The sequence below is a fragment of the Bufo bufo genome, chromosome 1 (genome assembly GCF_905171765.1).
Source record: "Bufo bufo chromosome 1, aBufBuf1.1, whole genome shotgun sequence".
NCBI lineage: Eukaryota > Metazoa > Chordata > Amphibia > Anura > Bufonidae > Bufo > Bufo bufo.
In genome coordinates this window covers 68,968,949-68,993,820 of record NC_053389.1, presented here as the reverse complement: position 1 = coordinate 68,993,820, position 24,872 = coordinate 68,968,949, and the positions used below count along the sequence as shown (strand labels likewise).

At 43.4% G+C, this 24,872-nt stretch overlaps 1 protein-coding gene across 1 annotated transcript; it reads right to left on the bottom strand.

Annotated features, from left to right (window-relative positions):
* Positions 1–8,074: 8,074 nt before the first annotated feature.
* On the bottom strand, positions 8,075–23,312 carry APOA5 (apolipoprotein A5). Its single transcript, XM_040426111.1, has 4 exons — positions 23,156–23,312; positions 18,311–18,411; positions 12,785–12,890; positions 8,075–10,302 (listed from the first exon to the last, which is right to left on the bottom strand). The coding sequence occupies exons 2-4, from the start codon at positions 18,357–18,359 to the stop codon at positions 9,426–9,428; spliced, it is 1,032 nt and encodes a 343-aa protein (XP_040282045.1). The 5' UTR covers positions 18,360–18,411; positions 23,156–23,312; the 3' UTR covers positions 8,075–9,425.
* Between the last annotated feature and the right edge of the window lie 1,560 nt (positions 23,313–24,872).

The window sequence follows — 24,872 nt, the reverse complement described above, 5'->3', positions numbered from 1 at the left end:
CCTTCTACTCCTCAGTGCCGCCTCTCCCTCCCTCCCCCTCCTCTCGCTTTGAGACCCCGCGCGTGCGCACAGGATCAGCCTGATGCGCCGTGGCAGACTGCTGGCATCGGCTTCTTCTTGCACTGTGCGCACGCGCCGAGAAGGGGACACTGCTACAGGTTGCTGGAAAGGTTTACTGCGAGTAAACTAGAGATGGGAAGTTCGGATCTTTCACATGAATCGGTTCATGAATCTATTCTTCTGTTCATTCGCTGAGCTGACAAGAAGCAAGTGAACCCTGTGTGTAATTATCTACCCCACTGTAGGAAGAAAAAAAAAAACATCGGGGGGGGGGGGGATTTAACACTGGGGTAAATAATATAATTAAAATGGAGGGTTAAATGTGTAAATGTATTTAAAAAAAATACATCTCTCTCAATAGTTCTATAGCTACTGAATGAGACAGAAGAAGGGATGCCTTTAACATATATATCTCCTTGAGAAGCCAATTTGACCCTAAAGGGTTAATTCAACCTGTAATGTAAACTGTGTCCTGTCACTTCTCTTATCTCTCTGCTCTGCTATCAGTGAACCTTTCCGGGATATATTGTCTTATTGTCTCACATGCGGGTGTCAGGGAGCCGCTATCTAATAGCGGGAGACCCCCTGAACTTCAGGGAGACTTGAGATCCCTACTAATGTATTGTTATTGTCCATATTGCCTCCTTTGTTGGCTGGATTCATTTTTCCATCACATTATACGCTGCTTGTTTCCATGGTTACGACCACCCTGCAATCCATCAGTGGTGGTCGTGCTTGCACACTATAGGAAAAAAGCATGAGCTTCTCTGGTGGCCGAATCCATGGGAGCGCACATAGACTAGTGCTTTATCCTATATTGTGCAAGCACCAGGGCGGTCGTCACCATGGAAACAAGCAACGTATAATGTGATGGAAAAATGAATCCAGCCAGAAAAGGAAGCAATATGGATAATAACAGTATATTAGTAAGTGGTTTGTATAAACTGTATCTACATGATAAGGCTCCATTCACTTGTCCGTGGTGTGTTGCGGATCCGCAACACACCCGCCCGGCACCCCTATAGAAATGCCTATCCTTGTCCGCAGCTGTAGACAAGAATAGGACATGTTCTATCTTTTGCAGAGCTGCGGACCCGAAGATCGGGGCCGCGCTCCGATCTTGCGGACAGCACACTGTGTGCTGTCCGCATCCATTCCGTCCCCATAGAAAATAAATGGGTCCGCACCCGTTCCGCAAAATTGCGGAGCGGATGCGGACCCATTTGCGGACGTGTGAATGGAGCCTAAATGCCACTTACTGAAGTGAGACAACCCCTTCAGGTCCGTCATTTTTTATTTATTTTTTTTTTGTACATTTTACACCAAACAAAGCACCTGTCATGCGCCTCGTCATAAATTAGGTGCATTTTTGGTAGTCCTTGCTCCTGCCGGAAAATCTACGCCCGCCCCTAGCTGGAGTTGTTTTTTGGCAACTTTTACACCTTTTCTCTAGCGTGAAATTTGTAAATTTGCTGAGGGCCCAAGTCTCGGCCCGCCTCCAGCTTTGCCCCTGCCACTCCCTCGACACTCCTTTGTGTCAACTGCGCCAAATATTGTCACACAAAAAGGGCTCGTGCAAGAATTTTACCCCAAAAAGAGGCATATAACTCTTTGTAAATGCCCCCCTTTATGTACTAAGGTGTAATGGGTGCTACCCTGGCGCAGTAACTGGGCAGCAGGGACGGTAATTTCCCAGGGTGGCAGGAGGAGGTGTCACCATATGCTAGAGTTGCCACCTGTCCCAACAAAAAATAACAGATGAGTTTACTTGGGTAAAAAATTGGTGTGGTTTTGAGGCGTACTTTAACACGGGAAGCTATTTAACACCAATGGTTTGATCATATTTTTTTTAAATAAAACAAAAAAAATTTCATGTCATTTTTAATTTAAAACATAGCCTAGTGTGTGAACAGGTGTAACAAATGACGTATTTTTCGCCCCATAAGACGCACTTTTTCCTCCCCAAAAATGGGAGGAAAATGCCCCTGCGTCTTATGGGGCGAATGCTGGCAGTTTTACATCGCTGGATGCGATGTACGGAGCGGGGGCCGCGGGAGGGACTGGGAGGAGGAGCTGGGGGCCGGCAATAGCGGCGGGGCGGTGCGGTCACTGTACTATAGCCCCGCCCCACCGCTCCGGTATACTAATATAAAATGTATTATTGAATTAAAAGTTATTAAACATGCCCTCCTCACTCCTAATAGTACTGTATATGCGAATTTCTTCTGTATAATGCCGGCAGGCAGGACGGGCGGGCGGCAGCGTAACTCCCTGATGTCACGTGCCTGCGCCGCCTCCTTTATGAATGAAGCAGGCGGCGCAGACAAGAGGGGGGGGGGGGCACACCGAATCTGTGGATGGCACAGTTAAGGGGTGGGGGTCTGTGGATGGCACTGTTATGGGCTGGGGGGTCTGTGGATGGCACATATATAACAGTGCCATCCACAGATCCCCCCCCCTGTAACAGTGCCAGCCACAGATCCCCCCCTGTAACAGTGTCCGTCATCCACAGATCCCCCCCATAAGTGTCCGTCATCCACAGATCCCCCCCATAAGTGTCCGTCATCCACAGATCCCCCCCATAAGTGTCCGTCATCCACAGATCCCCCCATAAGTGTCCGTCATCCACAGATCCCCCCATAAGTGTCCGTCATCCACAGATCCCCCCATAAGTGTCCGTCATCCACAGATCCCCCCATAAGTGTCCGTCATCCACAGATCCCCCCATAAGTGTCCGTCATCCACAGATCCCCCCATAAGTGTCCGTCATCCACAGATCCCCCCATAAGTGTCCGTCATCCACAGATCCCCCCATAAGTGTCCGTCATCCACAGATCCCCCCATAAGTGTCTGTCATCCACAGATCCCCCCATAAGTGTCTGTCATCCACAGATCCCCCCATAAGTGTCTGTCATCCACAGATCCCCCCCATAAGTGTCCGTCATCCACAGATCCCCCCATAAGTGTCCGTCATCCACAGATCCCCCCCATAACAGTGTCCGTCATCCACAGATCCCCCCATAACAGTGTCCGTCATCCACAGATCCCCCCATAACAGTGTCCGTCATCCACAGATCCCCTCATAACAGTGTCCGTCATCCACAGACCACCATTAGTTCCAAACCCACCAAAAGCACACCTTTTGGTTAAAACATTTTTTTTTCTTGTTTTCCACCCTAAAAACCTAGGTGCGTCTTATGGGCCGGTGCGTCTTATAGTGCGAAAAATACGGTATCTTATGGAGAAGCAAAGCACCACAAAGCCAGAAGATCCATGCCCTCCAACTGTTTCACTGGTGCCCCTGAACTGTATGACCCTATGCAAGAGCCCAGTTTGCCCTGGCTTGTCATGCTGATTTGTTCTCTAAAACTAATAGAAGATTTCCATCTGCCATAAATCTGTCTTTTTCACCAGTGATACTCGCCATTACACCAGTGTGTAACGGATATAGCTAGAGAAGCGCTCCACAGGTTTTATGCTAAAGATCCAGTATAGACAGGAGGACAGTGTAACGTGACGACCGTACTGATGCCTGTGTGTCTGCTGCAACTAATCTGACCCAGTGATCTGGACGCTGGAAAATGTCTGGTTTGTAGCATCAATAAAATGGTCTGATTAGGACCAGAGGTTGTCTTCTCAAGCCTTTTCTGAAAAAAAGACCCCAATGTGCGACGATCAGAGAGAAAGTATGCTGTGACTGATTGGGGGATTGATTACATGCACTGAAGTCCATGTTAGGTTTCGCCCTCATCTGTATTAGGCTACGTCTACACGACGACATTTGTTGCACTAATGTCGCGCGACAATTTTTATAATGGCAGTCTATGGTGTCGCACTGCAACATGCTGCGACTGCGACGCAACAGTCGCAGAAAATCCATTCGAGATGGATTTTTCTGCGACTGTTGCGTCGCAGTCGCAGCATGTTGCATGTTGCAGTGCGACATCATAGACTGCCATTATAAAAATTGTCGCGCGACATTAGTGCAACAAAATGTTGCGCTACAAATGTTGCAGTGTAGTTGTGCCCTATCTGTCGCGCGACTTATTGTCGTCGTGTAGACGTAGCCTTAAAGGATGTGGCAAGATCCTCCTTTGCAGATTCTGTCAAAATACAGGGCAGAGTAGCAGCATTTTCTTGTCCATTAGAATGCCGGGTTTTCTAAAGGATACCAGAGCCCATTATAGCAACTGGGGTCCGGCAGGTGGTGGTGAATTCCATCATTCTATGGAGATAGCAGTTCTATTATTTTAATTATTCTCCTCCTATAATGGATGGTTTTGTGATTCATTTATTGCGTGCCATTTCATGTTTTTTACTGAATTACTGAAAAAATTATAAAATTATAATTTTTATTTTATCTTCTTAAAATAAACAACTATACAATGAATGTATGTGTGTGTGTGTGTATATATATAGATATATATATATAGATATATATATATATACACACATTATCCTTGAGACTATATTATACATGGAGAAAATACTGCTGAGGTTTTGTCAGAGAAAATCCACCTAGTAATAGCAGTGGGCTCTCTGGCTCTCTGCTTAGAATGTCTGTCTCCCATGCAGAAGGTCCTGAGATTCAAGACACAGCGGTAACAATGTAAAGTAGAGACATAGATAATAGGTATGTGTGATCGCGTCAAACTTAATGTCTATCCAAATATGTCTTTAGCATTGGGGGTTAGGCCCTGAATCTTTTGAAACCCTAGCAACCCCCAATAGGTTGACATCTATCTCCCCAGACCCCCTCATACATATATACACTTGTCTCAGCTGAGAATACATGTGCCCTGAATGGGCAGAGGAGAAAAAGCTAACGCCGGACACCTCTGGCAGTTGCTTTTCTCCCTGAGAACCAAATGATCGGGCATGTTGAAATACAGCTGCCTGATCTTTATGTTCCCCAACATCTGCCATCGGAGGAGACTTGAGAGGTCCTCATACACATTAGCCAGTCCCAGTGAAAACAGCCAACATTTATTCAACGTTTATGGCAAGCTGTCCCATTACAAACACTTATTCTGTGAGCACAGATGTCAGCCATTTCAAGCAGAGTGTCAGCAATGTGCTGACACTCTGCTAACCGCTCGGCCATCCTGAGAGAGGGGGCGGGCGGATGTACCGGTACGTCATGTGTCCCCAAGAGGTTAAAATTAGAATTTTGTGAAAAGATTCAATATTCTAGGCTCAAAGTGTCAGACTCTAGTCAGATAATGAATCCATACCCCCTGAGCAAAGGGGACCTCAAAATTGAGACTTTGGGGTTTCATAAGCTGTAAGCCATAATCATCCAAATTATAACAAATAAAGGCTTGGAATATCTCGCTTTGCATGTAATGAGTCTCTCATATGTTAGTTTCACTTTTTAAGTTGCATTACTGAAATAAATGAACTTTGCACAATATTCTAATTTTTCGAGTTTCACCTGTATATGCCGGAAAGAGGCTGGATCCCTTTATAGTGAATGGGGATCCAGAAGTGCACGGTGGTATCTAGCAATGCTGGATACAGTGAGCTTCTGGAACAGAAGGCTAGAGTCACAGCGCAGATGTGAACATGGACTTAGGGGACTTAAATATATGATTTTCAGATTGCTTTTTCTTATACAATGCAATGAATTATCACTATGTTCCTATGGAACCCTGCCTCTTCCAGGCCTCTAAGAACTACAGCTGTACAGGGGCGTAGCTTAATTCTCATGGACCCTGGTGCAAGAGTTTAGCTTGGGCCCTCCATCCCTCATTGCTTTGTAGCCAGGGGCAGGGAAGCACATTGCCTTCCTGCTGCCTGAGGCAAAAATTTAAACTGCACCCCCCACCATGCCAAATTCTTAACCTAACACCTTCCCTCTAGCCAGAGGTGTAACTTGACCAGCATGCACGTTCTATAAAACAGGTGTCTTCTCATGTGGTACAAGGGTCTTTGGGGCCCCTCAGGCTCCTGGGCCCGGTAGCGACTGCTACCTCTGCACCCCCTATAGCTACGACCCTGCAGCTGTAATACACTGCGTGCAGAATTATTAGGCAAATGAGTATTTTGACCACATCATCCTCTTTATGCATGTTGTCTTACTCCAAGCTGTATAGGCTCGAAAGCCTACTACCAATTAAGCATATTAGGTGATGTGCATCTCTGTAATGAGAAGGGGTGTGGTCTAATGACATCAACACCCTATATCAGGTGTGCATAATTATTAGGCAACTTCCTTTCCTTTGGCAAAATGGGTCAAAAGAAGGACTTGACAGGCTCAGAAAATTCAAAAATAGTGAGATATCTTGCAGAGGGATGCAGCACTCTTAAAATTGCAAAGCTTCTGAAGCGTGATCATCGAACAATCAAGCGTTTCATTCAAAATAGTCAACAGGGTCGCAAGAAGCGTGTGAAAAAACCAAGGTGCAAAATAACTGCCCATGAACTGAGAAAAGTCAAGCGTGCAGCTGCCAAGATGCCACTTGCCACCAGTTTGGCCATATTTCAGAGCTGCAACATCACTGGAGTGCCCAAAAGCACAAGGTGTGCAATACTCAGAGACATGGCCAAGGTAAGAAAGGCTGAAAGATGACCACCACTGAACAAGACACACAAGCTGAAACGTCAAGACTGGGCCAAGAAATATCTCAAGACTGATTTTTCTAAGGTTTTATGGACTGATGAAATGAGAGTGAGTCTTGATGGGCCAGATGGATGGGCCCGTGGCTGGATTGGTAAAGGGCAGAGAGCTCCAGTCCGACTCAGACGCCAGCAAGGTGGAGGTGGAGTACTGTTTTGGGCTGGTATCATCAAAGATGAGCTTGTGGGGCCTTTTCGGGTTGAGGATGGAGTCAAGCTCAACTCCCAGTCCTACTGCCAGTTTCTGGAAGACACCTTCTTCAAGCAGTGGTACAGGAAGAAGTCTGCATCCTTCAAGAAAAACATGATTTTCATGCAGGACAATGCTCCATCACACGCGTCCAAGTACTCCACAGCGTGGCTGGCAAGAAAGGGTATAAAAGAAGAAAATCTAATGACATGGCCTCCTTGTTCACCTGATCTGAACCCCATTGAGAACCTGTGGTCCATCATCAAATGTGAGATTTACAAGGAGGGAAAACAGTACACCTCTCTGAACAGTGTCTGGGAGGCTGTGGTTGCTGCTGCACGCAATGTTGATGGTGAACAGATCAAAAGACTGACAGAATCCATGGATGGCAGGCTTTTGAGTGTCCTTGCAAAGAAAGGTGGCTATATTGGTCACTGATTTGTTTTTGTTTTGTTTTTGAATGTCAGAAATGTATATTTGTGAATGTTGAGATGTTATATTGGTTTCACTGGTAAAAATAAATAATTGAAATGGGTATATATTTGTTTTTTGTTAAGTTGCCTAATAATTATGCACAGTAATAGTCACCTGCACACACAGATATCCCCCTAAAATAGCTAAAACTAAAAACAAACTAAAAACTACTTCCAAAAATATTCAGCTTTGATATTAATGAGTTTTTTGGGTTCATTGAGAACATGGTTGTTGTTCAATAATAAAATTAATCCTCAAAAATACAACTTGCCTAATAATTCTGCACTCCCTGTAGTCTTGGATTCTACAGAAAAACCAATGTTATTACAGAGAAGGAACGGCTTCCCCGATCTCCACGCAGGTTATCCTGAGAGAGAAAGCCGCTTCAGATGGCATGGTCACAAATGACCACAGCATCTGAGGGCTTAAATTAATTATTGCTTCCAGCGGCTATGGTGCCCGCTCTGCTCCAATGTATATAGTCATACATCGGTAGGGAAGCGGTTAAGGCAAGTGGTGAGATCAGAGGCCAGATTGTAGCTGGTCAAAAGGTAAGGTAATGCACTAACGGCATTTTACTACTGTGTACAAGCACAGGGGACATAACTACTGAGTGGGTGGAGGGGTTGTATGGCGAGTGTTAGCGCAATTCATGCGCTTCTCCCTCTTCTTTGTGTGGCACCACACAAAGAAGAAGGAGAAGCGCATGAATTGCGCTATCAAATCGTGGGTGGTCTCAACTAGCTGTCAGAGGGGATTTGCAAGGAAATTGCTTGGAGGGGGAGTTCAAAAATTTCCTGTGAGACCCAGCTTCTTTTAGCTACATCCTTGATAGTGGAGACTGTAGGTTAAAGCTCTCTCTAAGCGGCTATTCACTCTTTTGACTATATTTCCAGGAGGGATTTACTTTTATCCAAAAATGACCCAACAAAATGCCTGGTTGGTTAGCATGAGTACACACCCAGATAGAAATCTTTATTTACAAAGATATTACAATTTAAAGGAAATATCTACTTTAAACAACAATGACCATAGTGCAGGTTGCTTGAAGAGAGCATGGTCATAGAGGCTGTCCATACTTTACACCTTCAATAATCTTGACCAAACATTAATTCAGCCAACAGCTATCTCTCCTGATTTCCCCATGCACATGCACTTTCGGCCCAGCAGAGAATGCATGTGTTCTGAATGGGGCAAGGGCAGGAAGCCACTGCCAGATACCTTAGGTGGTGGCTTACCTTCCCTTAGAAGAAAAGGGTTGGGCATGTTGAAGCCCAACTACTTGATCCTTCTCTCTCCCAATATCTGCCATATATTATAGGGTTGGCCTATTATAGGGTTGCCAGTCTCACTGAAGTTGACATGTTTGGCCGACATGAAAAGGGCTTTCCAGGAGTACAGTTCTGATGACCTACCCTCACTGGAACATGCATGGCCTCTTTAAATGGTTAATCAGTGAGCATGGTGGGCGGATAGACCATCAGTATGGGATCAATGGGTTTCAACTCCTGGTACCCCTTCCAATCAATTGTTTGAAGAGGCCATCCAATGAGCGCTGTGTTCTCCTCACAGCATACCAAGTACAGCACCATACATTGTATAGTGGCCGTGCTTGGTATTGCTGCCCATGGTCATTCACTTGAACAGGACTAAGCTGCACCTACTGTAGGCCACCTAAACGATGAATGTGACGTCACTAACCTAGGAAGAGGCTGTGTTGCTGACCAGAGCACTGCGGCCTCTTGAAACAGCTTATCGGTGGGGGAGCTAAGAGTCTGACCCCCACTGATCCCCATCCCGAGGATAGATCTTCAATATTTTTCTCCCAGAAAACTCCTTTAATTTAATATGATAATATGATTTAAAATGCAGTGCAGGAACATTTCCTAGCATTTTACACAAACTTCTTTTTTGGTCCCGAGAGCTGGAGATGTCCCACATATCACATATGGAAAACAGAACAGTATATACAGTATATTAAAGTCCAAGTGGAAATTTAAGGTAAGTGCTTTCATTTTCTTCCAATGGATTCACATTGTATCATTTCCCGATTTTTGTCAATAGACCCAGAGTTCATGTCAGACTATTTTAAGTTCTGAGATATCTCTGTCCACAAGGACTCCAGTTTCTCCTGTATGTTCTCTATTGAAGTCACTGTGTCATGCAGGTCTGTTGCGGCTGGAGACAATTTGTACTTCATCTCCTCCATTTCCATGTTAATAGTATGGGTAAAGTGTTCAATCTGCATCTGAGTATTCCTCTGAAACTCCTCTACTTCTTTGTACACCTGAGCGGTCATCTCTTCCACGTAGGGCGCTACCGGTTCATCGGACTGACTGCCTGGAAACCTGTCTCTAAAATTTTGGGGATACGTCACGAGCTGTTCTTTCAGTGCATCCAAGTTTTTATGGATCTTCTTATGCAGATTGTTTGCGTTCTGAGACAGTTTACGAGAAAGTTCTTGGACCTGAGCGTTCAACTTTTCCTGCGAGGTCAGAGCATGAGGAGATAGGTTTCCATGGAGTTCTTCAACTGCATGATGGATCTCTGCCAATAGTTTATCACCCAGTGGTAGCATCAGTTTTTTAACCTTCTCCGTCTGCAATACGATTTGGTCTTGTAAGTTTTCCGCTAGCTTGTGTGGTATCCCGTTGCTCATATGAACCTTGTTCAGACTGAACTGCGCCTTGAGCTCCTGTGCTCCCCACTGCATGTGGTATTTCAGCTCATCCGTGTAAGGCACCAAGCGGTTCTGGACTTGCTCTAGGTTCTGGCTTATCTTTTGGTGGGCGTCATCGATATAAGGGTAAATCTTCCTTTGGATCTCGTGCAGTTCTCTACGTATCAGCCTGCGCAAGCCCTCTGAGTCTTTATACAAGCGATTATGGAGCCCACTCTTCCACGGACTAAAGATGTTGCCAACGTAATTTACTCCATTTTGAAAGCTGTTTCTGAAACCACTGTAGAAGAACAAAAGAGATGATCTGTATTAATGGGACTTTGTCATGTTTCTATCACATAGAAATTCAGTAATGTGTATGTGATACAATTTATTTTAAAGGGGTTTACCAGGAGAAGAATATTGATGACCTATCCTCAGAATAGGTCATCAATATCATATTGGTAGGAGTCTGACTCCTGGCACCCCTGCTGATCAGCTGCTTAAAAGGGTTTGTAAGTGTGGCAGCCTTTTTTTTAGGCCTTGTGATATCACGTTCATCAGTCGCATGGCCTATTTGCAGCTTAGTCTCATTCAAGTGAATGGCCCTGGGGTGCAATACCAAGAAACACCACTGTGCAATGTATGGTGCTGTGCTTGGTAAACTGTGAGGAGGCCAAAGCACCATGGCCTCTTCAAACAGCTGACCGGTAGTCAGACCTCCACCGATCAGCTATTGATGGCCTACCCTAAGTCATATTTGGTGTAAGGAACTTGTGGAGCTCAGCAGATGTAGCCACTGCTTCATGATAAAGGAGGTATCTATTTATCATCATTGCTTCACAAGCAATGTATCAGCAAAGATTTGGATTAAAGGGAGTCTGTCAGTAGTTGTGACCATGCTAAACTGCTGACAGCACTAGGTAGGGGCTGTTTAGAGCAGTACAACCATACATTTTTTGGAGCGTTTCTTATCAGGAGTAGCGAGTATTTTAAGTTTTATTATGCCAGTTTCTGCTCTTGCAAGTGCCCAGGAGACAGAGCTTCTCTGTGAAGTGCTCTCTACTTTGAGCTGCTTCACAGCCCCTCCTTTCTGACAGATGTCCTGGTCCTCTGCTTGGATGCTACAGCTGTCAATCAGAGAGGAGGGCCTGTAAACCAGCTCAATGCAGAGAGCAGTGCACAGTGAAGCTTCACCTCCTGGCACTTGCAGAAGCAGAATCTGGTAGAATAAAGTTCCATATTCACACACTCCTGATAATAAAAGCTCTGCTCCACAAAAGACATGTTTGTCCTGCACTCTCAATCCCCTACCTAGTGCTGTCAGCAGTTTTGACCACCATGGTAGACTCCATTTATAAAGTCACAGAAAATAATGCACTATAGCAAACATAACATATGGACTAAGCCCTCACTCTAATGATAAAATCTGAGACTCTTAGCCAATATATTTTGATCAAAACACATCTGTGCCCGCCTACCCGCGCCACGGTGGTCTCAGTCAGGCAGGTCCTGCTCTAAACCTACTTATGCCGTTATGCATCTATGTTCAGGAGCGCAGACCCCGCACATATAGTGTGCTGCTCCTAGTCACCTCTGTGTGCATCAGCAACCAATGAGAGGAGGAGCACATACAGCTATATGTACCACCCTAATCAAGGTCGCCTATTAGATAGGTGGGGCAAAAGTGCACATGAATACTACTCCCAAAATAGGAGCGTATTCACAAATGAAGGTGCCACTCCTTCAAGACAAGTTAAACAAATCACAGAAAAAAGATACAAAACATCCTGCATGATACGATGGTAAATATGTGGATGTGCATGGCTACATTTATAAAGTCACAGAAAATAATGCACTATAGCAATAGATGCGAACATAACATATGGACTAAGCCCTCACTCTAATGATAAAATCTGAGACTCTCAGCCCATATATTTTGATCAAAACACATCTGTGCCCACCTACCCAGCGGCACGGTGGTCTCAGGCAGGTCCTGCTCTAAACCTACTTATGCTGTTATGCATCCCTGACTCTCTCATTGGCTGTTGATGCACACAGAGGTGACTAGGAGCAGCAAACTATATGTGCAGGTTCTGCTCTCCTGAATATAGATACATAACGGCATAAGTAGGTCTAGAGCAGGACCTGCCTGACTGAGACCACCGTGACGCGGGTAGGCGGGTAAAGATGTGTTTTGATCAAAATATATTGGCTAAGAGTCTCAGAATTTATCATTAGAGTGAGGACTTAGTCCATATGTTATGTTTGCTGTAGTGCATTATTTTCTGTGACTTTATAAATGGAGTCTACCATGGTGGTCAAAACTGCTGACAGCACTAGGTAGGGGATTGAGAGTGCAGGACAAACATGTCTTTTGTGGAGCAGAGATTTTATTATCAGGAGTGTGTGAATATGGAACTTTATTCTACCAGATTCTGCTTCTGCAAGTGCCAGGAGGTGAAGCTTCACTGTGCACTGCTCTCTGCATTGAGCTAGAGCAGGACCTGCCTGACTGAGACCACCGTGGCGCGGGTAGGCGGGTACAGATGTGTTTTGATCAAAATATATTGGCTGAGAGTCTCCGATTTTTTCATTAGAGTGAGGGATTAGTCCACATGCTATAGTGAATTATTTTCCATGACTTCACCATGGTAGACTCCCTTTAAAACTGGTCACCATAGATAGTTTTTATTTTAACCACCTAACTATACACATCATATGGTATGTTTGTTTGGTCCCATTAGTTCTGTACAGATTCACAGATTTTGAGATAAATCTACCTGACTTCTGTTGCAAGATTCTTAGGTAGGCTCTGTTCATTCTTCTCAGTGGTCACCTGGCTGAAATAATCCCAGAATCCATTTCTAGTGGAATCGGCCTGGCAGCCTGGCAAGGAAGAAGTCACATTAGGAAGCAGTCTTATGGACATGAACGCAAAAATTATTATAGCTAAAAGGCTATGGACACCTTTTGGGCAATTTTTTTTTATTGTTGCATTTTACTCATTTTGGGCTAAACATCATTTTTCAATTGGTCTTTATCATGGGCAGCGCAGTGGCTCAGTGGTTAGCACTGGCGCAGTAGATTCGAATCCAACCAAACATCTGCATGGAGTTTACTCGAGTGTCCTCTGGGCACTTTGGTTTCCTCCTACACTCCAAAGACACACTGAACTTAGATTGTGGGGACAGCTTGATGCTAATGTAAAGCACTGAGGAATATAGCAGCGCTATATCAGTTCTTGTACTACAGGGGTTAATTGAGAGTGTGCCTCAATAGTGCTTCTGTTTGAGTCCTCAGTCTGTAGCCCTGTTCTTTGAACTCTTGACAGCTCATAAATACTAATTATAGCTCAATTCTTGACATACTGATAAGAATATGGCTTAAAGGGTTTCTGTCATCAGAAAAATCGTTATGTAGCTGGCTGATATTAGCGATGTGCTAATGTCAGCAGAACATAACTGTATGACTTACATCTCCCTGCCTGCCGCCTGCCGTGCTAATGAATGACTTTTATAATATGCAAATGAGCCTCTAGGTGCTAGTGGGGCGTTGCTGCAGCACCTAGAGGCTCCATCCTCTCACCGTTTGGCACGCCCTTGTAAAGGTGATTGACATCCCCGGTCTCCTCCGTGCCCCGCAAATCCCGCGCCTGCGCCGTCCATTTTAGTATTGGGCGCAGTGAGTGAAGGACGGCAATCTGCCCGTGTAAATGTGCCGCACTCATTAATGGGGTGATCCTGTCGTTCTTGTAGGCACCACTGATCATAGTTTCTGGACAGCAGATCATGTGGTCTAACAGTGATCTGCTGCTCAGAAACCATGAATCTGTATGAGGACAAGGGATCGCAATAGCAATCGGTCATCCTCATACTGTGGAGGTGATCGCTGGATGTGAATGCAGTAGTCTCCTCAACTGAGCAAGCAGCCGACTGTTGGGAAGGAACACTTCCTTCCCAACAATCGGATGCAGAATCATCTCGTGTAAAACCACCTTAACATAAGGCCTCATGCACACGACTGTTTCCGCGTCCGTTACGCTGATTTTAGCGTATCTGATGCGGACCCATTCATTTCTTTGGAGCCGGATAGTCCACTGTTTGTTATCCGCGTCCATGGTCCGTGGTTCCAGTCCGTCCAAAAAATATAACCTGTCCTATTTTTCTCTGCAAAAAACGGTTAGCGGACCCTTTCAAGTCAATAGGACCGCCAAAAATGCGGGTGCACAACCGTCTGTCATCCGCGTCCGCTTCCGTTTTTGTAGAATCAGTTGCCTGGTGACCAGCATATATACCAGTATCCTGGGTGGGGATAATAAAATTACACTTTTTTCACCTTCCGGAAACAAAAACGGACAACGGAACAACGGATCCCCAATTTGCGGACCGCAAAAAAAAACTGTCGTGTGCATGAGGCCTAAATCTGAGCTTCAGGAGATCAGAGATAAAGGATTAAATGTAAACACAGAACCCTGCTGCTCTGCAAGTGCACGGTTATACTGGGAAAGTGGCTGAACATTTTTAATAAAAATGAAATTAAAACATTATTTTTAGCCCAAAATAAGTAGAATGCAGTAATAATTTTTTTTTAAATGCCCCCGAAGGTGTCCCTAGCCTTTAACCCCCTCTACCCCGGGCCAGTTTTCGCCCTCCTGCCCAGGCCATTTTTTGCTAATCTGACATGTAACTTTATGTGGTAATAGCTTTGGAACACTTTTACTTATCCAAGCCATTCTGAGATTGTTTTCTCATGACACATTGTACTTCATGATAGTCATAAATCAGAGTCCATATATTTCACCTTTATGAAAAAATCCCAAATTTACAAAAAATTTGGAAAAATTTGCAATTTTCAAAATTTCTATTTCTCTAATTTTAAAACAAAAAGTGATACCTTATAAAATATTTATTACTTAACATTCCCCACTTTATGTTGGCATCATTTTGGATATGTCATTTTATTTTTTTTAGGACATTAGAAGGCTTAGAATTTTAGAAGCAAATCTTAAAATTTTTAAGAAAATTTCCAAAACCCACTTTTTAAGGACCAGTTCAGGTCTGAAGTCACTTTGTGGGGCTTACATAGTGGACCCCCCCATAAATGACCCCATTGTAGAAGCTACACCCCTCAAGTTACTCAAAACTGATTTTACAAACTTTGTTAACCCTTTAGGTGTTCCACAAGAATTAAAGGAGAATGGAGATTAAATTTCTAAATTTCACTTTTTTGGCCGATTTTTCCATTTTAATCCATTTTTTTCTTTAACATATCGAGGGTTAACAGCCAAGCAAAACTTAATATTAATTACCCTGATTCTGCGGTTTGCAGAAACACCCCACATGTGGTGGTAAACTGATGTAAGGGCACACGGCAGGGCGCAGAAGAAAAGGAGCACCATATGGTTTTTGGAAGGCAGATTTTGCTGGACTGGTTTTTAGACACCATGTCCCATTTGAAGCCCCCCTGATGCACCCTTACAGTAGAAACTCCCAAAAAGTGACCCTATTTTGGAAACTAGGTGATAAGGTGCCAGTTTTATTGGTGCTATTTTGGGGTACATATGATTTTTAATTGCTCTATATTATGTTTTTGTGAGGCAAGGTAACCAAAAAATGGCTGTTTTGGCACCGTTTTTATTTTTTATAACATTCATCTGACAGGGTAGATCATGCGCTATTTTTATAGAGCAGGTTGTTACGGATGCAATGATATCAAATATGTCTACTTTACTTTGTTTCAGTTTTACATAATAAAGCATTATTATTTTTTTTATTATGTTTTTCTGAATGCCATATATTTTTTATTTTTCTGCCGATCGTCTTGTGCCGGGGCTTGTTTTTTGCAGGAAGAGTTGGTTTTTATTGTTACCATTTTTGGGTACATATGATTTTTTGATCATTCATTATTACACTTTATGGGGTAAAGTGACCAAAAAATTGGTTGTTTTGGCACAGTTTTTATTTATAAATTTTTCAGCGTTCATCTGAGGGGTTAAGTCATGTGTTATAGAGCAGGTCTTTACAGACATGTAAATACCTAATATGTATACTTTTTATTATTTATATAAGTTTTACACAATAATAGCATTTTTTAAACCAAAAAATTATGTTTTAGTGTCTCCATAGTCTGAGAACCATAGCATTTTTATTTTTTGACCGATTTTCTTAGGTAGGGTCTCATTTTTTGCAGGATGAGGTGATCCCTCCTATGACAGAGGTTAGAAGATCTGAGAGACTGGCTGCACGTTAGGTTATCTGACAGCCTATCTGTTTTCACTTGTTGCAGTGTTGTTGTTGGTAATGACCACACCTCTTGTCTCAGGTGTAGCTTGTAGTCATTACTGCTGCTCTATTTAGTCTCGACTCACACTTCATACCATGCGGTTGATATTATCTGCCTGGAATTGGAAGAGCTGGTGTGTGGTCCTCATCTGAGTTCCTGCTCATCCATTTTCTATTGAAGATAAATGTGCTTCCCTTTGTATTTTGTTGTTCCCATTTGCTCATTGTTTACTGGGCCTTCAGGGAGACGCTGGTTTATCTGGGAAGGAACCAGTGGTTTCATACCCTGTCACTACTCCTAGGGCTATTCAAGATTACTAGGGCCTAGGTTACCAGTGTATGTATTCCCACCTTCAGGGTCTACTCATACTGACAGGAGTCAGGGCTAGATTTAGGGTTTCCTAGATGGTGACCTTTTCCCTTTCCCTAGCCGTGAGGCCTAGTTTCTGGTCATTTTCCTTCTGTTGTCATTCTATGTACCTCCCTCTACATTGTGACACCTACTTGCTGTTTTTTGGACTATAAGATGCACTTTTTCCCCCAAAAGTGAGAGGCAATGGCTATTATGGAAGTGGTCATTAGCATGTGGGAGGTGTACGGTGAGGGACAGCGTCAGTACGTAGTGTACGCAGGAGTGATCTATGACCTGACACTGTGCAATATCAGGTCACAGTGCAGCGTGGACTGGAAGAAGGAGGGAGCGGTGAGTGGCAACGCTGTCCGGAGTAAGTGAGGTAAGTTTATTTTTTTTTAAATATCTGATGAGGGTCTGATCTCAGTCTGATGGGGCCTGTTCTGAGGCCGATGGGGGTCTGATCTGAGGCTGATGAAGCTTGGGGGTCTGATCTGAGGTCTGATGATAAATATATTTTTTCTTATTTTCCTCCTCCAAATCAAAGGTACGTCTTATAGTCCAGTGCATTCTATAGTCTGAAAAATACAGTACATTATTATTGAGGTACTAATTTTAAAGGGGTTTTTGTGACTAAAATACTGATGATCTAATGGGGTCAGAATCCTTTCATCCCCACTGATCAGCTGTTTGAATAAGTGCTGCGAGATCTTCAAAGTATGCCAAGCACAGCGCCAAACATTGTATGGCGGTTGTGCTTGGTATCGCAGCTCAAACCCATTCTCTTCAATGAGGCTGAACTGCATCTAGGCCATGTGACCAATGAACGTGACATCACATGGCCTAGGCAAAGTTACAAGATGGCCGTGGCGCTACTGTGAGCACCTGTGCCTTCTCAAACAGCTTATCGGCGGGGGTCCCAGGTGTCAGACCCCCAGTAAAAAATCTTGGAAAACCCCTTAAAAAATCTATATTCTCATACTTTATTGCCGATTTTGAGTTTAGGTGTCAATACTTATTGACTGTCTGCCAAGTCAGTGGAGGAGGAAGCAGAAGGGAGGGTACTTCAAAAGTGAGTAGTGATGAGCAAAGTTCTCAAAAATTCGATTCAGCGGCTTCGCCGAATTTCACAGAGAAAATTACTTAGTCATGAAGCTCTTTTCTTCAGGGAACAGTGATTGCACCGCCCCCAGTCATTGAACCCCTCAAATGCCGGGTTCATTGCTGATCGTGGCATCTGAGATGAACATTGAGGGCTTTCAGGGTTTAATCCAGTGGGGGGGAAAAATACTGTCCTTATCCACTTGATTACGTAGAGGCCGCCGCGGCCAACTTGTTTGAAGCCATCATGCGAAATTTCTCGTGGTGACATCATATGTCAGCGGGATCTTCAATCAAGATAGCCACGGAGGTCTCTTCGTGTGGCAAATGGATGAGGTGATGTATTATGTATATCTGATATGCCTACTGTATGTCCATGACTCCTTACTGGTGTGATGTATACACAGTTGTACAAAGGAAGAGATTTTGGTATTGTCATAGGTTCAAGGTGGGGGGCAAGCTGACATTGTGCCCGAGGACCCATGAGCTTTTGCCTATGCCGCAGCACAGAGCTATATCCATCTGCACTCTCTAGTGAGCTACGGTATATATTGTTTCATTTAATTACTTACCAATTGAACCTACGATCAGCAACAGACACAGGATCTCCCCGCTTGCCATTTGTGAACCACAGGCTTAAATTTCAGTTTTCAAGAACAGAAAATGTAGAAACCTTGAATAAAGATGGTGCAGTGTTAATACGTTATACTGTAGGAGTGCATGTGCCTGGTGAAAGCAAAATAGTGTAACCCAGAGCAGATGGTACAATACCAAGTGCAGATCCGCAAAATACAGGTCGACCGTGTGCATCCCGCACTTTACTCGGGCCTTATTACAGAAATGCATATTCTTGTCCACAAAACGGACAAGAATAGAATATGTTCTATAAATTGTGGATCGGCTGCACAGATGCAGACAGCACACAGGTGACATCCAAATCATAAATTAATGGGGCCGCGTCCGAACTGCAAAAATGTGGATCAGAAATACGGTCACATGCATGAAACATATGTGAAAAAGACCAAATTTATAGTGTTGTGTAGTTTTAACATAGATAATCCTACACTTTTAGGGCTCATTCACATGACCATGGTTTGGTTCCGCATCCGAGCCGCATTTTTTGCGGCTCGGGTGCGGACCCATTCACTTTAATGGGGCCGCAAAAGATGCGGACAGCACTCCGTGTGCGGTCTACATCCGTTGCTCCGTTCCGTGGCTTGGCCCCGCAAAAATGTCCTATTCTTGAGTCATGAGTCATGTCCTATTCTTGTCTGTTTTGCGGACAAGAATAGGCATTTTTATAAAGGGCCGTCCGTTCCGTTCTGCAAATTGCAGAAGGCACATGGGCAGCATCCGTGTTTTGCGGATCCGCAATTTGCGGACCACAAAACACAGCACGGTCATGTGAACAAGCCCTTAGTTCTACTTGGGGTGTTCTTCTTATAAAAGTAGTTTGGCTTCTTTCATGGGCTCTAGGCGGTTTGGAGGTAGCAACCACACCCGGGCATTGGTGCCTCAGGTAGCCTGGAGGCAGTATTTGGCCTCATCCACATTTCCGTGTTATTTTCTAGTCCGTAAAAAAAATATCCTTGTTTTATCCGTAAAGATGTCGGTGAAGATTTCAGTAAAAGAATCTGTGTGGTTTTTTTTAGGCCTCGGTGTGTCATCTGTAATCCACAGACAAATTAATTTCTAGAGCGTCTCCTATCAGTCTTCAGTGATGTGTCCGAGATTTTCACAGACGCATACACTTCAATGGGCGTGTTTGGTCCATATCACAGACCAAAGTAGTTCATGTCTCCATGATTTATTTTTGCTGACCCATGGTCAGTAAAAAATACTGTTGTGTGAAAAGACACATTAAAATAACTGGGTAAATTTTCCACAGACACCACACGTCAGTGAAAAACGGAAATGTGGCCGAGGCCTTAGGGTGCAGGTTTGCAAACTGAAAATCAGCATACATTTCCATGTGGATTTCAGCATGTTTCTGCACCAAAAACCAAAGGTATTATTTGCATTTTTTTGTTGAGGATTTGATGCAGTTTTACCGCAGATCTCAAACTTCCAAAGGGTGAAATCCGAACAGAGAATCGACATGCTGCAGATTTCTAAATCTGCACGGCGGGTAAATTTTTGCATGGATGAAAAAATCAAAGTGTCCATGAGATCTGTCTAATTTCATAGGCCCCTTTCACACGGGCGAGTATTCCGCGCGGGTGCAATGCGTGAGGTGAACGCATTGCACCCGCACTGAATCCGGACCCATTCCTTTCTATGGGGCTGTGCACACGAGCGGTGATTTTCACGCATCACTTGTGCGTTGCGTGAAAATCGCAGCAAGCTCTATTTTGTGCGTTTTTCATGCAACGCAGGCCCCATAGAAGTGAATGGGGCTGCGTGAAAATCGCAAGCAAGTGCGGATGCGGTGTGATTTTCACGCACCGTTGCTAGGAGACAATCGGGATGGAGACCCGGTCATTATTATTTTCCCTTATAACATGATTATAAGGTAAAATAATAGCATTCTGAATACAGAATGCATAGTACAATAGGGCTGGAGGGGTTAAAAATAAATAAATAAAATAATTTAACTCACTTCATCCACTGCGCTGCCCGGCTTCTCTTCTGTCTTCATCTGTGAGGAAAAGGACCTGTGGTGACGTCACTGCACTCATCACATGGTCCATCACATGATCCATCACCATGGTGATGGATCATGTGATAAATGCAGTGATGTCACCACAGATGAAGACAGAAGAGAAGCCGGGCAGCGCAGTGGATGAAGTGAGTTAAATTATTTTATTTATTTATTTTTATTATTTTTTTAACCCCTCCAGCCCTATTGTACTATGCATTCTGTTTTAAGAATGCTATTATTTTCTAAGAAAAAATAATACAATCTACACAACACCTAACCCAAACATGCCGATTTTTCTCACGCGCGTGCAAAACGCATTAAAATGTTTAAAAAAATTGCACATTTTCCCGCGATGCACCCGCATCTTATCCGGCCCAAAAACATGACGCCCATGTGAAAGAGTCCATACACTTTGCTGGTACTGTATGACGCTGCGTTTTTTTCTGCAGCATAAAGCACAACATGAGCAGGTAAATAGCACATGACAAGGGGGCGCTGTTTCTCATTTGGCACTGGGGCCCAGGAGCTCAAGTTTTTCTTCTGGCTTCTTTCATGTATAACTATGTACACAAATAAGTGATAAAGGCAATCATAGACCAATACCAGTAACATAAGGCACGTCTCAGGCTTGTGGGGTTTCGGGCATGTTTCCACCTATCCTTCCACCTATTGCTTCGGATATTTTTCCATTACATCTTATTTTTTTATTTTTTTAAATGCAGTGCAAATATGAACATAGAATAGTTCTACGTTATTACATTTTCTAAATACACTTAGTGGATCGTCCCAGTCATTGAGCTCACATATTACTATTAGAGATGAGCGAATTTCATATATTGAAATTAGTTCACGCTTTGGTGGTAAAAGGTGAATTGCGTAAGGCTACTTTCACACTTGCATTGCTGGATTCCGGCAGGCAGTTCCGTCGCCAGAACTGGCTGTCGGATCCGGCAATCTGTATGAAAACGAATAGCATTTGTAGACGGATCCGAATGCGGATCCGTCTCACAAATGCATTACAATACCGGATCTGTCCCTCCGGTCGTCATCCGGAAAAACGTATCCAGTATTTATCTTTTTCACATTTTTAAAGGTCTGCGCATGCGCAGACCGCAAAAACGCATCCGTTTTTCCGGAACACTTGGGGACGGATCCGGCATTAATGCATTTCAATGTAAAATAATGCCGGCAAGTGTTCCGGAATTTTGGACGGAGAATATACCGCAGCATGCTGCAGTATTTTCTCCGTCCAAAAACCGTACAGTGACTGAACTGAAGACATCCGGATTACTCTCCATTCAGAATGCATTAGGATAAAACTGATCAGTTTTTTTCCACTATTGAGCCCCTAGGACGGAACTCAATACCGGAAAAGTTTAACGCAAGTGTGAAAGTACCCTTATGGATTCTGTTACCACCATAACGCAATTCTATGAGGCATTCCGTTATTCATTCCGTCATAATAGAAGTCTATGGGCTGCATAACTGATCCTTCTCGTTTCCGTTATGCAGGAGAGGACTCCCCTGCATAACGAAAACGGGACGGATCCGTTATGCAGCCCATAGACTTCTATCATGACAGCATGAATAACGGAATGCCTCTGAAGCCATTCCTTTATGCATTCTGTCATAGAATTGCGTTATGGTCCGTGGTAACGGAATCCATAACGCAATACTGCTTTTACCACCAAACGAAGCGTGAACGAATTTCATAACATGAAATTCGCTCCTCTCTAATTACTATGTACGGTATATACAGTATTTATATATTAACCTTTTGTAGCTACGTAATAAGTGGGGGGGAGTTTTCAAACCGTGGAACTCCAGAATTCTGGCTTCAAAAAGTTTGACTTTTTGGGCAAAAATATGCAACTTTTTTGTGATTTTTCAGTAGCATTTTTTGCACATACAGTTTTTGGTCCCAGCTCCAAATATAACCTAAAAGTTTATGAGAAATATGAAAAGAAGGGCAGGCAAGCAATTTTTTTTTGCCTAATGGCGATTTTTTTTAAACACAGCAGGTTGAGATTTTTGCCATTTTGTCTTGGTATTTTTCCATCTTTATGGGAAAATATCAGGAAGAAATGCCATTAAGCATTGGTTTTGCAAAAAATTCCACTGAATTCCACACGTGCAGAATAATACAGCGCATAAAGTCCGTAGCGTCTTTTGGCACAGTTCCGTGGCAAAAACCGCAACAAAAACTGCTGCAAAAAACGGTATGTATTTAATGCGTTTTGTGATGCGGCGATGGCTGTGGATTTCCAAAGACCGTGAAATCCGTGGTGTAGATCCACAGCGTAAGTAGACAGAATGCAGATATGAAATCTGCTCCGCAGGTCAATCTTCGCTTTGTTTTATTTAAGTAGCGTGTATGTGAGAATTCTGTCTTTGCTGTACCACTTTGCCACACTAAAGTCCACAACAGCAAATGCACGGTGCGTCCACCATGTGTGAACGTACCCTAAAAACAGCATGTAAAAAAACTGCAAGCAAAAAATGCCAAAACCACATTTCTGCAGGTAGGGGCCTTTTAAAAAGCCACTCAATATAGCGGTGGCATAAATACTGGAGTAACATCTTCAAAATGTGCCAAACTTATCAAACAATGTGTGAGGTTTGATAGATTCGGCACAAGGAACAGTATTGCAGACTCTAGCAAACCTGACTCCCCCCCACCCCCATTATAAATTTCCCCCTAAATGTGTATGTTGTCACATGCCAGGTACTACATAACAATGTAATAGTACAAAGGGAAGTTATAGCCGATTCTTACCTGCAGTCCAGTCTCCCCTGGTAGGTGGTAGAGCTGAAAGTGAATCAGGCGTCTTATCGGTGTCATGCTTTCCAAGTCATATTTTAAAGCACTTGTGTAAAGTAACCGGACTGGTGACGCCTCTTCAGCACTGGTGTGAACAAGGTTTCCTTACAAGAGGTGGCGTCAGCACACCTGATCTCACAAAAATATCTATTTCTGTTCTGATGCAAGGTGCAGATTGACCACAAGGGGGCAGTAAATCCTGTGCTGTAAAATATTAGTATTAAATCACAATATATTTTTGCTTCAGCTGTTGAGAAGGAATAAGAAATATTCTACCCAATGTGTGACACTTTCACCTGCCAGACAGAAAACATGTACATGCTCCATCTAATGTCTTATCACATGTGCTTCTAGTGGGTCTCCCTGGAATTTAGTGCAGCGAGCCCCTGAGGAGCCGGCGCAGAGGATTGGAGTGGTAGTGGCTCTGATGAGATGTTGTGTCACGGTGTACCTCCTCAAGGCTGTCGCTCCCTGGGGATCGGTGCAGTCGAAAGCTAGTTTGAAGAATCAGTGATAGTATGGGAGTGATAGTTCACATACGTCACAGTGATATTCCTTAACCACTTCAGCCCCCAGTGCTTAAACACCCTGAAAGACCAGGCCACTTTTTACACTTCTGACCTACACTACTTTCACCGTTTATTGCTCGGTCATGCAACTTACCACCCAAATGAATTTTACCTCCTTTTCTTCTCACTAATAGAGCTTTCATTTGGTGGTATTTCATTGCTGCTGACATTTTTACTTTTTTTGTTATTAATCGAAATTTAACGATTTTTTTGCAAAAAAATGACATTTTTCACTTTCAGTTGTAAAATTTTGCAAAAAAAACGAGATCCATATAGAAATTTTGCTCTAAATTTATAGTTCTACATGTCTTTGATAAAAAAAAAATGTTTGGGTAAAAAAAAATGGTTTGGGTAAAAGTTATAGCGTTTACAAACTATGGTACAAAAATGTGAATTTCCGCTTTTTGAAGCAGCTCTGACTTTCTGAGCACCTGTCATGTTTCCTGAGGTTCTACAATGGCCAGACAGTACAAACACCCCACAAATGACCCCATTTCGGAAAGTACACACCCTAAGGTATTCGCTGATGGGCATAGTGAGTTCATCGAACTTTTTATTTTTTGTCACAAGTTAGCGGAAAATGATGATTTTTTTTTTTTTTTTTTTTTTTCTTACAAAGTCTCATATTCCACTAACTTGTGACAAAAAATAAAAACTTCTATGAACTCACTATGCCCATCAGCGAATACCTTGGGGTCTCTTCTTTCCAAAATGGGGTCACTTGTGGGGTAGTTATACTGCCCTGGCATTCTAGGGGCCCAAATGTGTGGTAAGGAGTTTGAAATCAAATTCTGAAAAAAATGACCTGTCAAATCCGAAAGGTGCTCTTTGGAATATGGGCCCCTTTGCCCACCTAGGCTGCAAAAAAGTGTCACACATCTGGTATCTCCGTACTCAGGAGAAGGTGGGGAATGTGTTTTGGGGTGTCATTTTATATATACCCATGCTGGGTGAGAGAAATATCTTGGCAAAAGACAACTTTTCCCATTTTTTTATACAAAGTTGGCATTTGACCAAGATATTTATCTCACCCAGCATGGGTATATATAAAATGACACCCCAAAACACATTCCCCACCTTCTCCTGAGTACGGAGATACCAGA

What these genes read in the sequence shown, in the direction of transcription:
- APOA5 (XM_040426111.1), bottom strand. Translation starts at nt 18,359, where the DNA reads ATGGCAAGCGGGGAGATCCTGTGTCTGTTGCTGATCGTAGGTTCAATT. An exon ending in GCTGATCGTAGGTTCAATTG is followed by an intron (nt 12,891 to 18,310) that starts GTAAGTAATTAA and finishes CTTCCTTGCCAG; the next exon opens with GCTGCCAGGCCGATTCCACT. An exon ending in AATCTTGCAACAGAAGTCAG is followed by an intron (nt 10,303 to 12,784) that starts GTAGATTTATCT and finishes GTTCTTCTACAG; the next exon opens with TGGTTTCAGAAACAGCTTTC.